General features: G+C 48.7%; 2 protein-coding genes across 20 annotated transcripts in view; one reads left to right on the top strand and one right to left on the bottom strand.

Annotated features, from left to right (window-relative positions):
• Positions 1-15,321, top strand: part of LOC120896407 (protein phosphatase 1 regulatory subunit 12A) — a 74,875-nt gene that overhangs the window by 11,230 nt on the left and 48,324 nt on the right. The window lies entirely within an intron of this gene.
• On the bottom strand, positions 8,567-10,589 carry LOC120896409 (putative odorant receptor 92a). 2 transcript variants are annotated; one of them, XM_040300508.1, is made up of 4 exons: positions 9,866-10,589; positions 9,102-9,769; positions 8,875-9,030; positions 8,567-8,794 (listed from the first exon to the last, which is right to left on the bottom strand). In XM_040300508.1, exons 1-4 carry the CDS (start codon positions 10,182-10,184, stop codon positions 8,744-8,746), a joined length of 1,194 nt encoding a protein of 397 aa, XP_040156442.1. In that variant the 5' UTR covers positions 10,185-10,589; the 3' UTR covers positions 8,567-8,743. The 2 variants fall into 2 exon arrangements, with proteins under 2 accessions (XP_040156442.1, XP_040156441.1); XM_040300507.1 differs by having other exon boundaries at positions 9,102-10,589.

Here is a 15,321-nt window from a genome sequence, read left to right as displayed (position 1 = left end):
AAGTTGGTTGTGTTTTCCGCGATTGAATCTGGTTACGGTCCGGTGGTAGTAGAGGATGGTTGTGGTGCTTAAAACCCACATGCCCTGTATACTTCCCTGGAGGTTTCTGTTCGCGTGTGTGTGGCTCTATTGGATTTGTTTTATGTTTTGTGTCGCTCTTTTGCTCCTCTGTTGTTGTTAGTGATCGCACGCAATCTTTTTTTCTTTCTGTTGGACTATCGAATTGAATGTGGAACGAAAATTGCGTTCAGTTGAGTAATACGTGTTCTGTTTTATGAGTTTATGTTTTAATGAGTCGTTTATACTATCACTAAATAGGCTTATTGTAGCCAGAATTTAATTCCACTTGAGTCTGCGAAATGCACTCCAAGCTCGAACCTGCCCGTACAAAATAAACTGGAAAACTATCTTTTGGACATCAAGAAGACTCGATTGCAAGAACAGAATACGCCTGCATGTCTTGTAGATAACATTGATATGCTTGCTAGAAGTTCGTTTCATCACTTTGCTGAGGCTTAGTGCTTCCCGCATCAAAACTCAACTAACTCTGATGCTCGATCGAAGTATCCCTCATCCCAAAATAAGCCAAATTCGCATCGCTTTCTTGGGAATATATTTAGCTTGTCCCGGGCGGGCGCGTGATTTGCGTCGAAGGTTAACATTTCGATGGCGATGAATTGCGCGTGTGCGCATGCTCGCATCATGCTCCGGAAGCAGTTAAGCGATTGTGCTCCAGATGATGAAGATCACGCGCAGCCCCGATCGGCAATGCGCCGTCTATGGGAGTTAATGGTACTTAACCTCACCCCAGCGCTCGCTCTCGGTCTGCAATTTTATGGACCAGCAAAACAGTACTTCGCTGTGGCACATATCTCTGGTGGTATCTCTTAGAATCATGGCCAATTATTTCCTCAAGGTGGAAGTACCGTCGATGGCGCATGCTGCGCCTTAAGGCAGGAGAGCTTGATTACAGGCCCATAATCCTCATAGCTATCATGATCTTTATGGTTTAAGAGGAGACGAGAGAGAGAGAGAAAGACTAAGCTTCCCCGAAGAAGCTGTTTATCTTGCAGAGGGTGTACGAGATGTACTGCTTTTTGACGCCTGAACCACCTTAACCGAGCTCATTTTTCCACCACCATTACCATCCACATCAGGCCCGCTGCCGCTCCCTTCTCCAACCAGGCTGCTCCACCCGGTAGTGCGGAGATCTGCTGTGTGCGGTGGCGTAATTAGCTAATAAAACTCTCATTTTGCATCATTTCAACACTCGTCGTGCCCTTGCCCACACGCGCGCACTGGTTGCCCTCTTCCCCATCCTAAAGATCAGCCAACCGTTCCGTCTTCTCTCTGTCTCGGTTGGCTGTGGTAACACGCAATGCCGGTAAGCGTGGAGTTGGGGTGCGGTTTTCGCCTCTGCCATTTAATGCGATACGTGCGTGTGTGTGTGTGTGTACGTATGATGAATACGTTGCTGTCCTCCCTATGGTTGGTTGAGCGTTGGATATTGGAGAGGAGAATGCATCAGTAACGCCCTAAAGAGACATCTTGACAGAAATGTGGTGATCAGAATTTGATTCGTATCGAAGATATCCTACCCATCAATCGGTTCTAGATACATCCCCAACCAGAACTTCCGGTACACCGACACAAACATTACCTTGTCGTCTGTTTGCAAGAAACGGATCAATCTCCTGCAGTATCAGCAATACAGTTCAATTCGCCTTTTTCCTCTCTTTTCTTTGTGCTCCGGTGCTCGAACCGCACATCTCTCGAACCCCGCCATTCATAGGGCGAACGGGCACCAGAAAATGGGTCAGAATAACTCGAGGCCGTCGACAATGATACACCACCGTGGCACACCACTGGGCCCCGCGTTGTGTCGACGAGGTGTGGGAAACGACGAACCCTCAAAAGCCTTCATTGCACCACACGCGAGAACTCACCGCGCGGTTGCGCCGATTGCAACAAGGGAGTCGCTCCAAAGGCTTAACCCCCCACCCCCCGCCCCCTTCGAAACAGGATGGGTGAAAAGCGTGAAGAAGAAAGAAGAAACTCCTTTTAGCAGCAGCAGCCAGCCAGCCCTCCCGTATATATCCATTAAGGTGTCAGGGTTGTTGGTGGCGCGCGCGTAGTTAGGAAGGTGATTTATTCGCCATTTTTGCAATGCTGCACACACACACACACACACACACATGCGGACAACACTTGGAAGAAGTAGGAAGTGAAGAAGCAGGGCCGGGGGAGTATAAAGGGGGAATGCAAGTTTGGGCTACAATGGGCCTCCTTCGCCTGTTCTCGCTTGTGCCGCCATGCGGTTTTGCGCAATCCGCCGCCATCGGGAGTGTATGTGCGACGACATTATTGCGTACGTGTTTCGGTTTTGCGCGCCCCCTTCGGAGTCCTCGTCGGATGGCTTGTCGTTTGCGCCGTGTGTACCATGCTCTGCTGGATGGTGGTGGTAACAGTTGTAGCAGAGGGATAGCAGGCTTCCCTCCTTCTCGAGGGCGCATTATTGGGGTTGGAGAGTTGGTGCTTTCGCATATAAATCAGACAGGTAGCCTCTCTCAGTCCGTACAGGACCCAGGGGTGCACTCTCGGGTCTCCGATATCCATAGGGCTACAAACACACACACATGGCACTTAACCACGCGTACGCTTTGGGGGCCGACGATCGTTTGATCATCGGAAACCGCGACCCCGCCGCTTGGTGATCGTAGCCGCCGTGGTGTTGGTGTGGCGGGAAACAGGCCGTTGTACCCTTTATCTAATTAAGTATGACAATTATTGTCAAAATAATGTGAAGTATTGCCTGGTTTTGCTGGCTTTGGTTTGGTACGCTAAAGGAGGAGGAGGTTAATAAGGCACAGAGGCCCCCTTGTTTGCAGTGGGTCACCGGGGTTCGTCGTCTGTTCGTACCGCAGGGGTTTTTTTTTTTTGCAAATCGTACGAGGAAACGGTTCAAAGGATCGCACTAAATCACGCTCGTTTTAACATGATCACCAGTGTGATCAGCAGTATGTTGGCCTATTCTGCTCCAGCGCGCTTTACTTCTCAGAGTTCCGCTGCAAGCTTATCGCATTCTCCCCCCCCCCCCCCCCCTCTTGGGAGGCTGTGGTGGAATTGCTGTGGCGATTCACTTCACGCGAGGCATTTCGGTGAATGGCGCTGGGCTGGCATACAGCGCACGCTCCCCATCATCATAACCTTGCGTGTTCGCGGTTCGCGGATAGTTGCGGTTCGGCTCCGGCAACGCGGCTACTATTCCACGCGAGGCCCGGCGGCAGCGCTTATCCCATTCTTTCGCACCGCGGCCGCGGGGAGGTTCTAGAAAAGGTGGACGTGTGTAGCGGGTTGGCGGTGGTGTATCGTGTTTTGCCGCGGGCCTGCCGGCGGCGGTGCGTCGCACATCGAAAGACGTCATCAGCAGCCGGGTGTACTTGAAAAGGTTTTGATCCACTCACGGGCGACCGGAGGCACTCGTAAACTCTTCCCCCGCCCTCTCGCAACAGCATCTTGTTCACTGTTTCAATCCCTCCGTTCTACGTGATTTTTTTGTTGCTGTCGTTGCTCTGTTGCGCTCCTCTCGTTTATTTCGCACCAGTTACACTGAGTTTGTCGATCCTCACCTGTCATTTGATACACTTCGAACCGGTACCGTGAGCGACACAGCACAGCCAAATGTCGAGCACAGGGAGCCGAACCGAGAGAGGACGTCACCGAGCGTGTGTCAAGTGTGCGGCTGCACACTACATGCCACGGTCTCTCGGTGGCACTGGTTGCAGTTATTATTATTTACCTTTGGCATACATTTTTGTGGTTTTGTGACGATGTTGTTGGTGTTTTTTTTTTTTTAAATATTTCGCTTGTTTGCATCAGACCTAAAGGGATGATGAGTGATTGGGGTTTTTATTTTATTTTGGGAAGCCGCTTACACTATCGATCACGCTTGGACAGGTTGTTTGTTGTTGTCCTTATTGCGACAGTTTTGCAGAATCCTTTCTTGTGTTTCTGCAAATTACAGTGGCTCACTAAAATGGTGGTACACTGTTGTAGTGTTGGGTAAATTTGATTCAGATTCATGAAATTGAAAGAATCAATCTAATGGTTCAATGAATCTAAACCTCCAAACACTCGTGAATCTCGAAAGATTAATGAATTTCAAAAGATTCATATATCTGGAAAGATTCACGACTCTCTAGGGGACTCATCTAGGGAATCATCAGTACAGGCTTTCCCGATTTGTTGGCAAATACCACGCAGCTGGATAATTTGTTGTGCTACGGGGAGACAGTCCATGCGAAGATTGATCCTTTGAGACTCACGATTCTTTGAAGTATCGATTCCAGCTTTGAATCTCTCATCACTGAATTTTCATATAAATGAATCACAACGAAAGATTGGTGAAACCCAACACTAGTACACTCAACAATTTCGCAGATTTGTTGGCACATTTTTTGGCCAGTTCTCAAGACTTAATATCTGTTCTACCATTCCAAAGCTAAATTCTGAGTATTGATTTTGTTTTGAAAAGTAAGTCATACTAGCCAATAATTAGTCTACTATATTTTATACAAATTTTACAAAAATACCTTAATTTTAAGTCAAACAATTGATGATTACATTGGCGAATGTGTCACCTCCAAGGACATCAGGAAAATGAGAAACTACCCACCACCGCAGGCTACATGTAATGAATGACAAATGTCTTATTCTTCTTCTTCTATTTGGCGTAACGTCCTACGCGGACAAGCCCGGCCTATACAGGCTTTCGAGACTTATTCATTACCACACAGCCGGATAGTTAATCCTTGCTACGTGGGGACGGTCCATTCTAGGCTTGAACCCATAACGGGCGTGTTATTGAGTCGTTCGAGTTGACGACTGTACCACGAGACCACCCCCACTTGTCTTATTAGAGGCTCTTATTAGGCAATTAGAGTTCTGTAAATGTCATACGAATAAGAGTGAAAGGGAACTAATATGGTGATTGTTCTAATTCCTACACTTGGACCATTCTTTTGCGATCAATCTCAACTTAAATACAATTTCACTATCTTAGCTAAATGTGTTATAAAATTTCCCAACTTGTGTTTATACATCTACTTTCAAATGAGACAATGACAACCAAACTGTCACTAAAAACAACAAGGGTGTTCAAACAAATGTAATGCTACGGGCAGTTATCATAATGCTAATTCGCTTGATATACAAATTCTGTGCTACTGTACCATCCATTTAGAGAGTCACTGTACATTGCCGTTTCAGCTTCTCGCAACGCGGGCGGATCAAGTAGCACACGATGACGGCTGGATGAACTTTTCTTGTGGGGCAGTGCAATGATGCCTAAAAAACCCGTCAAATCAATGAAAATTGATCGTTACGCAGCCGCTGCTACCCGTGCTACTGACCAGGGGATGCTGTTGTGGATGCTGTGAGAAGCCCGACCGCGGGAAGCCCTAGAACGGCGTAACGACAGTGGTGGTGCAGAAGCTTTTGAAAGCCTCATGACCTCCCGCAGGTCAACGTTTTCGGCACTGACACGACCACTACGCGCTCTCGAGTGTGTGTTTTAATCGACAATCCGGTTGCCATCACTCACTGCACTGAGTATGTGTGTGTATGGGTAACGTGATGACATTACGTCACTTGCTTTTGTTCTACCGCTTGTCTCATTTGTAAGGGTTCTTCTCTCTCTCTCTCGGCGCTGTACAGTAGTAGTAGATGTGGTGTGTGCTCTCGGGGCACCGCCGTTACAGCAGAACGCATTTATTACATACTGTTCTGTTTCCTGACTTTTTTAATCTCTCGATCATTAAACTACACACAGCCACGCACACCAGGATCGGGAAGCGCTGCTGTAGTACGCCCGGTGCGTGCGGCTGATAATTTAATAAGCTTTAATTAGCGTCAACAATTATTAAGCCAATTGATTGACAACCGCGCGGTGCTGTGCTGGAAGAGGCGAGAGAGAAAGAGAAAAAAAACAAAAAAAGCGAAAGCAAATACATCAATACGCTGGCTCGAACAGAGGCTGCGGGTTCTCATTATGCACTCTCGCACACGGCGGCAGTAGCAGCAGTACGAAAGGGCCACTGCAGGATTTGCTTTCGATCGCGTGCGCCCACGGAGGCGTAGTGCCGTACCTGTTGGACCTCACGTCATTGGCCAACGTGGGTACCAGTCTCTATGCTTGCCGCTGCCAGTTTTGTTCTAAATTATCGTCCCGAGATTTGTGAACCATTTCCGGCCCTATGTTCGATTTCCGAGCAGCAGGGCACCGGCACACGCAGCAAGACGGACCAGAGACCCATAATTACGCTTCCCCGTCATGCGCTACTCTAGCGGCACAAAATCTTTCATCACAACCTCGGTGAGGGTGGATGAGGGAGTGGTTTGGAGGGGGGAGATGTGTGTCTGCGGTTTACAATAAGCACGAGCGCGATCGATATCTCCCTATTTCCCGATATTGCGCGCGTACCTTTTGGGACGTCAGAGAACAACGTGTCCGCCCGGGCTGTGCTCGTCCCCTTCTCGACTCGCTCGATCTCTCGGTCTTTCTGGGAGGTTTGTAGCTGTAGTATACACCACCTTTTTCTACCCCGTTGTGTTGCAGTACTACTACTATCACAAACTCACAGAGGGAGAGGAAGGGCCAGTTTTCGCTATTACAACCACCAATTTATGGGGTGGTGGGATGTTGGAGTCGCATCTCCACTGCCGCGGGGGGAGTGTGTGTGTGTGTGTTGTGTGTTTGGAAGGGAGCGAGAGCGTCTCTAGGTGTGGGGTTTTGCTAAGAGCATCTAAAAATAACTCGAGCGGAAAGCAGCAGCACGACGATCTTGTGCGTTGGTTGCGTGTGTGTGTTCCCGGTTCCGCCTTACCATCCCGACCGCCTGTTGTCGGTCGTCAGTGGCCTTCCTCTGGTGTCTTTGCTTCGCCAACCTCATCCGTCACGCACACACACACACATAGCCTCATACGCCGGTTTTTGTGTCTTCTTGACAGTTCCGATAGAATCGGGCAATTTGCACTTCTGGCCTGGGTTGTGTGTGTGTATGTGGTGTGGAAAAGCGTTAAGAAAATCTCGGACATGACCAAATGAAAAGTGAAATTATGTGACCCAACGGCAGTTGTGTGTGCACGTGGGACGCATGGGGTAGTGAGAAATTGTCTTTGCCAAAAGATGTTCAATTGCAAGACCAAAAGGAACCTCAGATTTTGTTCCTCAATTCAAGGGGACAGATGCGAATGGGAGATGATATCAATTATTTGGAACATAAGTTCTGTTGAGGTTATGTTTTTTATTCTTTCTTTAACATCGCCAACCACACGCAACATATCCCCGATTGACGTACTGAGGCTTAGTCTTTGATGAGGTTTTTGCCTTTTCCACCATTAATGCCCCGAACCCCGCTAATGGTGCCCTTGAGAAACGAGCGATCAGGGTGGAAAAACGTTTTACCCCGTGCAGACAATTCGCTGCTGCGTCTCGATCACAACCACCAACCCAGCGTTCCGTGTTGGGAAATTACCACCGAGGTGGTGGTCATAGTCGGGTCTCGCTCCAGATTTTGCCCTGATGACGCACGCGGCGTTGAGCCGGTTTCGACATTGGCGAAGAAAATTCGATTGAAATAGACTCTCTCTCGAGAGAGAGAGAGGGAGAGAGAGAGAGGAAACACGGTGGTCCGGCTTGGAGATGTGCTCCCCTTCTACCTGAAGCTCACAAAACACGCAAATGGATGTTGATGTGTTTTTCACACACAATTTTCCACCAAAATTTCGGCTCAATTTTTCGACCACTGATCGTTGTTGGTTTAAGCGATCATCGGGATGAGCTGTATTTTTTTTTTTGGTTTTTCCTTCATTTTTCGGATAAACGACTTTATTTCGCTGGTGTCTTTGCGGTGTGCGATGTACTCCGATTTGTTTGCTCCCTTCCAACCCCTGCTCGGCCCAGTCAATCTGGGAGATGCGGCCGCGGTATGCAAATGTATACAGAGCGCATTCCTAGAATTTTTCCCATCCTTTATTTCGGCTGCGTGGCTGCGAAATGGTTCGAAATTTTTTCCTCCGTTTGAACCGTGTTTAAAGCTTGAGTTGCGATCTAATTTCGAAGTATGACACACATGTATCTAGACACAAGGTCTTTCCGAGCAGGTTTGGTTGAAATTTGGTGTTAAGAGGACAGCTAAAAAGAAAAAAGAACCCGTACGGTGTCTCTCTACGTTGTCTGTCCAACAGGGGCCCTTCTCCACCTGGGGTCCGTTCAACCCACGGTTGGGGAATTCCGACCCCCCAACATTCTTGAGGTTGTCGATCGGTAGGTAAATATATCAAACATTCATCCCTGTGGGCCGTGTGGGCGCAAAGCGAAACACGTGCAAACCTTCCCCCCCAGCACATTTCGTAGGACGGGGAAGGGTGGTGAGTAAGGCATTTTTTTTTTGTGATTTATCATCATTTATCATGTATATATGATCTAGCGGAATGATTAAGCTTTGCTAGATACGCACAACATTGAAAAGATCTCGAACAAGCAGAAAGCGGCGAATTGACAATTGCCTTTTTTTACTACCCAAGTGCCAATCGGGTCCTTAATTTTGATTACATTTTAATGACAGTTTTTGTCGCGTACGTACGCGTCTCGATGCTGTAGCGTATTTTGTTGCGTATGTGAGGGCTGCGTTGACTGAAAGAGGATCGCGCACTTGTCGCACTTGCGTGACAATGTTGCGGTTTAGAACATTTCCTTCATGATCATGTAGTACGTATAGGAGGTTTTAATAAGCTGTAATTAGAGCGTCGTAGAAACGATCAGAGCACGAGGAGAACGGCCTGTGGAGCAACTAGTGAGCGCGCGGTACTTACTTGCGCAAACGTCACAATGTTAACGTTGTAAAACTTGCCGGCCGTTATCGTCGCCTTGCGGTGGGCCTGCAGGATGATGCGCAGAAAGTACTTCCGTATCACGATCGGCTCGTCGTACCAGCGGCAGTTGAAGGCGGAATGGCTGATGTTGGCATTCTAGGGGAAGGAAAGAGTGCGTACACAATGATACTGCTGTCTAACTTTTAAAGCATTGCGAACGTGATCACCTCTTCCGTAAGCTGGTTTCCCAGGTAGGAGAAGCACAACATCTCGATGAAGATGGACATCAGCAGCACTGCAATGTTGATCACGTTCAAGCTGTGGTTGCGCGTGATGTAGAACAGCATCAGGCAGAGTATCAGCAAACAGCCGATACACTGGATCAGCAGTATCAGGCTCAGGATGCTGTCCAGCAGCTTGGTACACTCGATCGCACGGTAGTGCAGCTGGACAATTTGCTGCAGCCGGCGGTGCTTCTGCGCCAAAAGTCCACCGGCCGACTCACGATCGTACTGCTGCAGCAGCCGGTTGACGAGCTGATAGAGCAGTGTGTTGTAGCGGATCAGCATAAACAGTGCACCCTTGAACCAGAGGATAAGCGCGAAGAACACACAGAACGGGGTGATGGCCACCCAAGAGATGGTGTAGTGCACGATGTTGTGATGTACATCCAACCCGTACAGATCCTGCATGAGGGGCAGCATGAACTCGACCGTCCGGTTGCCCTCCGGCATGCGCCACTGGAGGAAGTAGCGCGGATAGTTGTAGATCGGTGGAATTACATTGAACAGCAGTACGTACAGCAGGTTCAGCTTGGCGTAGCCGAGGCTAAACCGATGAATGTTAGCGTTCACCTCGATGATCAGCTGACTGCACTGGTCCTGCTTGTCGCGAACTGCAGAGGGGAAAGATTGTAGTTTGAGTTGTTTTTTTTTGTGTGTTGTTGCGGGAATCGGGGTCCAACAACAGCAACGAGCACACGCGCACGTACACAGCTCCAGTGCCTGCTCCAGCTTGCGAATCACCGCCCGGAACGGTTCCGACTTGATGGCCAGGATGATGATTGTCAGGTAGCAGAGCGCGGCAAAGATCAGCTCGGACACGCTTCGCACAATCGACTCGAACGGGTGCCGGTCGGTGATGCGCACCGGCTTCGGGAAGATGATGGCCACGTACGCAAGCAGCAGCAGCACGTACAGCCGGTACAGCTTGCGCCGGTCGCCCCACAGGCCGAGCATCGCGAACAGGCGCAGATTGTACGGCATCACGCGGAAGTTGTCGGCCGGCGTCCGGGCGAAAAGGTTTACCATCGTCGTGCGCTTTCCAACACCTGCTCCCTAAGGGCACTGCGTGGCACTGGTTCAAGGACTGACTGATTGACTGACTGACTTGCACCTAAAATGGCTCTATTAGAACGTACTCTCGTTTTGAAGGTGACAAGCCTGTGTTAAGTATTGGAGATGGGAGGCGCAGTGTCCTGTTCTTGGTGTATAATTCTACAAAATTGTTATGCCAAAAGCCCTATGTTTATAGAGTGGGTGGATATGTTGACAATCGGTCTACAACATCTACGCTAGGCCGCGATTAATTATGCACGCGGCCGATGGGTTATGATTAGTGGTTTCTGTTTGACAACACCTAACAGTTACGATTATACCAATTGTTTAACGGAGGATGTAAGGATAAGTGGACAATTACAGTATTTGATGCTTTCAATACCTAGAACAGCTCTTTTAAAATGAGATAGTATGAGAATATGGCTTTTAGCAGCTAAAAATGAAAGAAGAAATTGTTAAATGAGGACCGAGGAAGCTAATTGGGACCGCTAGCTCACTTGTCCAAATGAGGCCATGTCGACGAAATGAAACTTTCCCACCGTAATACCACGCGGTATGTAGGCGTGACGGATCATCTGTTGGAACTGTTTTTGCAAAACGGGCGGATAGTTGTACCAATCCGTGCTGTAAACCGCTCTAGCAACGGAAGTATTCTGCAAATCAATTCGGAAATGAAATTTATGCAAAACTGTAGACTAAAGTTCGATTTACCTCCGTCGACAGCCTATTGCCGAAGTAGGAGAAACATAGATTCTCCACCGTAAGGGCTAGAAACAGCAGCAGCACGTTGACTGCGCCCGAGTTGAAATTCTGAGAATGAAGGTGATGTAATTAGATTGTACGTATGCCAGAAGCCCTTGAGCACGAATCAACCTGCCCTACCTTTGATATGTAGAACAGGAACAGGCAGCACATCAGTACGGTGTTGGTGAACTGTACCAGTAGCATCAGATTGAGCACACTGTCCAGCAGCTTCGTGCACCTGGTGGCCGCTCCGTGCTGGTCAATGATTTCCGTTAACCGGTGACGAAACTGGGTCGTGGTTGGGTCAAGCGATGTAAGCTCCCGGACGCCTCGCGACACGAGCTGATACTGGAGCGTGTTGTAAACGATGATGCCGATAAAGACTAATCCCTTGACCACCGTCAGGTACGCGGTAAAGAGAAACGCTGGACAGGCCAGCAGGGAGAAGACGGTATAGTGCACGATACTGTGCCGTATGTCCAGAAAGAAGAACCGGGACTCGACGGGCAGCAGAAACTCGGCCGGCTCGCCGTCGCCGCTCGATGCGAAGTACGCACTGTACGTCACAATGGCGGGCAGTAGATTGAAAATGAGGAAGTACACGCCCTGCACGATGATGTACAGCCGGCTGTAGCGCATTATTTGTCGATTGACGTACACCACGTACCGGCTGGAGTCGGTCGTCTGGAACTTTCGTTCTGTGCGATCGCGACCGTTTGAGAAGCAACAGCGGAAGTTGAGAGAGTTTGCAATAATTCAGTGTACGTGTTGGGAGCATCCAGTCAGTCTGTCACACTTACGCTTATCGAACAGCAGCTGGACGGTGCCGATCAGCTGCTCGAACGGTTGCCGCCGGATGGCGAAGATCGCCATCATGAGGTAGTTGTTGTAGCAGAAGATGAACTCGGCCGTACTGCGGGCGATCGAGTCGAAGCTATCGCTCCCGGTGCCGAGCACAATCTTCGGTACGATCAGCAGCAGAACCGTGCCGAGCAGCATTAGGGCGAAGGAACGCTTACGCCGGGGATCACCCCACAGGCCAGAGTGCTCGAGCAACCACAGGCCGTGCGGCATCACGGTGAAGTCACACGCGCGGTCACGATGGTTTTGCTGCTTCGGGGAGGTCGGGTGCGTTAAGCGTCGGAACATGTTTGCTTTACGATAGCGATGGTTTGATACTGGCGGGACAGCTCAGCATTGTCGCGGTTTGGCCGGGCGTTATGTCACACCCCGCTGGTGGATGAAGTTATTATTTCTGGAGCAAATGTGTATGTGACACGCAATGTGCCTGTGATTAGTTTGATTATTGACAACTTTTTTTGTACCTTGTAATTTGACTCAGTTTGATTGTTAAAATATGCATTCTAAGCGTAAATATTTGGATCAGCCCAGTGGTTGTATAGCTAGTAGCGCTAGCTCTTTACAAAGCTGCCTCATTTCTAGTCGAGACATTCTCCAAAATACGAAAACTCCTGGTGATAATAATAATAAGTCGCATATAAAAATCCACCAAGGTCTCTAGTTAATGTCTAGTTATGTGTAGACGTAAAATGTATTGTAGTTCCTAAGAAAAATAATAAGAAATTGATTCCACTAGCACAATGCTTTCAATCCCATTATAAACCCTCAAATCTTGGTTTGTGGTAAGAATATTCTGAAATGCCCAGCCGAGCAAAACGGGGCACGTCCGCAGCAGAACCGCGGCAGCAACAGCACCAGCAGCTGTGTGTGTTTATCGCCCTGATGTAATCGATGCTTCTTCACACGGGTGTGCGGTGGTCGTTGCCGTCGTCGTCCCGGACGTTGTTGGAGATGCGAGTGTGAAACAGAGTGCGTGCATTGGTTGGGTGGTTGGTTTGGCAGCTTGGCGATTCCTTAATGCTGCTGGTGTCTTTGGTTGTGCAATATGTCTGGCTGTGTTTGCAGAGCCCCACCATGGCTTGGCTGGCAGCTAATAATAGCTTAATTATTCATTCTGATTTGAAGAGTGTGAACGATCGGGGGGGACCTTCATAAAACTGCAGAAACAACGACCCCCAGTCATACGCTGGTGTTGTTGGTGTACGTTTTGAGCAATAAACATTAACGCTATTGCTGCGACCATGCTTAAAGGGGTTAAAAGATTCCTCATGCTTTAGGGGGTTTCTGAAAAAAAAAAAAATGAGGACCAAACTGAGAATGGCAATTAAAAGCACATTCTCTCGCATCTTGTTGGTGTACATGCATTATTCTTCTGACTGCAAATGGGGGAATGAATTGCGCGTCTTAGACTTCGCTGTTGCTGAATTTCAATCATACTGCAGCCGGCGGGACTGCGATGAGTTCTCGCCATTCGCTCCGCTTCCCAGGTGGGCGGAAGACGACGACAAGCTTCCGCGGGTGTGTGCTGCTGCTGCTGCTGGTGTCTTCACGTCTTGGTAGGTGCGGACATGCGGGACCAACACCGACGCGGTAAAAGGGTGCCTCGCAGGGTAAAACTACAGCTACAGCAAAACCAACGGCAAAAAAGGAGGTTAACCCAAGTGTGGTGGAATTGGCAGTGTTGTGTTGTGTGCAAAATCATGGAACAAGGGAAGTGTATTCGCAAACGACGTCATTAGCTGGGAAATGGCAAACGTCTAGCGCGGGGTACCTTAGCTAGGTCTCCGAGCAAGGTGTGACTAAGCGGATTGATTTTGCTTCTACCGTACGATTCGCTCCGCGGGACGAACCACGCTCACTAAATGTCCCAAATACCCGGGAAGGAGGTATTACGGCCAAAGTCGCACGCGGGGTGTCCCGATCGCAATCACCTTCGTCATCATCACCCAGCAGCGCCTGCTCGTTGTCTTGTTGTACGGTTGAGCATGACCGTAGTGGAACCAATTCGCGTGCGCCTCCTCTCTTTCCCCTTCACCCTTGTTTGTTATTTGCACGCACACACACACACACACATGCCCGAACGACAATAACGCCTGCGGGCAGGTTTATGATCTAAGATGCAATACAACAACTACTCAGCCCGTGCTTTTGGAAGACCAAGGCGATGTGTGGTGGTGGTCCCGCTGACAGGTCAGGATCAACGTGAGAGCGGTTTCTGTTTGCGTGTGTGGATTGTATTTTTTTTTTTCGACGAGTTTCGGACGATTGGGAAGGGATGACTGAAAAGCGTGACAACGGGTGGGTGTTGTAATATCATAATAAATTACTCTCCAATGTTTGAGAATTAGTTTAGCCCATTGTGAGTAAGAAGTTTGGAGAGAGCGTGTACACAGCGGCACCACCTGGCGCTGTTGCTGGACTTGCTGGTGGTGTATTACCTTCCTCAAGAATTCCGAGCTGCAGCATCATCCCACAGGTGGTACGATGGAGTCCTACAGTTAGTGTAGGTGGAACGGTAAATACTGTCCATTCCCATGGTGGAGTGGATTAATTAAATGTCCATATTTATTGTACCCTGCCCGTATGGAATAAGGTTCAAATTTATGTCCTAAATCCGTTCGTTCTACTTCACACTTATAACGCAGACCATGTGCTGCGTACAATATGCGTAACTTCAAGTGAATGTTCATGCGCACAGGCACGAATTGGCAGATCAGCATATAGTCAATGGCAATTCCTTCGCCACGCAGAATGGCAGCAGCGTATAAATGATCCATTCAAGTAGCCATTCGGATTATCTTTATCCCGCGGTGTAAAGTGTCCCATAAAAAAATAAGAAGCGCCCTTCCACCCTTCTCCATGCGTCTCCGTATGCGACCACCAGCCACGTTCAGTGAGGGGGGAGTAATTTGAATAAAATAAGTTTCGACACTGTCATCGTCCGCTTATATGGGCAGGCGCGTAGATCAAAGCCGTAGCTTTGTATTTCGGTCCCTGATTTGTCCACGCTTGAACTGCTGCTGGGGGTGGTGATCCCGAACCTTTCGGGAGCTCATTTCCATGTGTGAGCGTATGGTTTGCATTTTTCATCACGTGCCATTTTATCAGATGGTAGTGGAGGCCTTGGATATCCTCTCCAGCTAGGCGTGGCGCGCGCACCCGAGATCGTAAAAGCGTGAAGAATTGGTCGCTTTGTATTTGGTCGTGGACGACGCGGAAACTGAGCGGTGTTGTGTATATATGATGTTAAAACCTTTATTGGTCGTAGCATTGAAACAACTCTCTTTTGCACGCACGCGCGTGTGTGTGTGTTTTTTTTGTTTCGTCCAGCACGCACCAAAAGATAGGATCAATAAATTAATAAATGTTGTAAATAAAATTCTGCAGCGCTTTGAGCAGCGCGCTCTGTGTAGCATGTTGTTGACACCACCGTGAACCAGAAACATCTAAAACAGCAGGATATTATAAACATACGCATGTTACCGAAACCTATTACTCGGCCGAT

This window comes from Anopheles arabiensis, chromosome 2 (assembly GCF_016920715.1).
Source record: "Anopheles arabiensis isolate DONGOLA chromosome 2, AaraD3, whole genome shotgun sequence".
Lineage (NCBI taxonomy): Eukaryota > Metazoa > Arthropoda > Insecta > Diptera > Culicidae > Anopheles > Anopheles arabiensis.
Note: the sequence above shows the minus strand (reverse complement) of the source record. Positions and strands in the feature narration are given on the sequence as shown.

Bases quoted from the DNA above. Each gene is read 5' to 3' on its own strand.
- LOC120896409 (XM_040300507.1), bottom strand. From the start codon at position 10,184: ATGGTAAACCTTTTCGCCCGGACGCCGGCCGACAACTTCCGCGTGATG. The intron at 9,031-9,101 runs GTGATCACGTTC...TCCTTCCCCTAG, and splicing joins GAAACCAGCTTACGGAAGAG to AATGCCAACATCAGCCATTC. The intron at 8,795-8,874 runs GTAAGTACCGCG...CTCTAATTACAG, and splicing joins ACATTGTGACGTTTGCGCAA to CTTATTAAAACCTCCTATAC.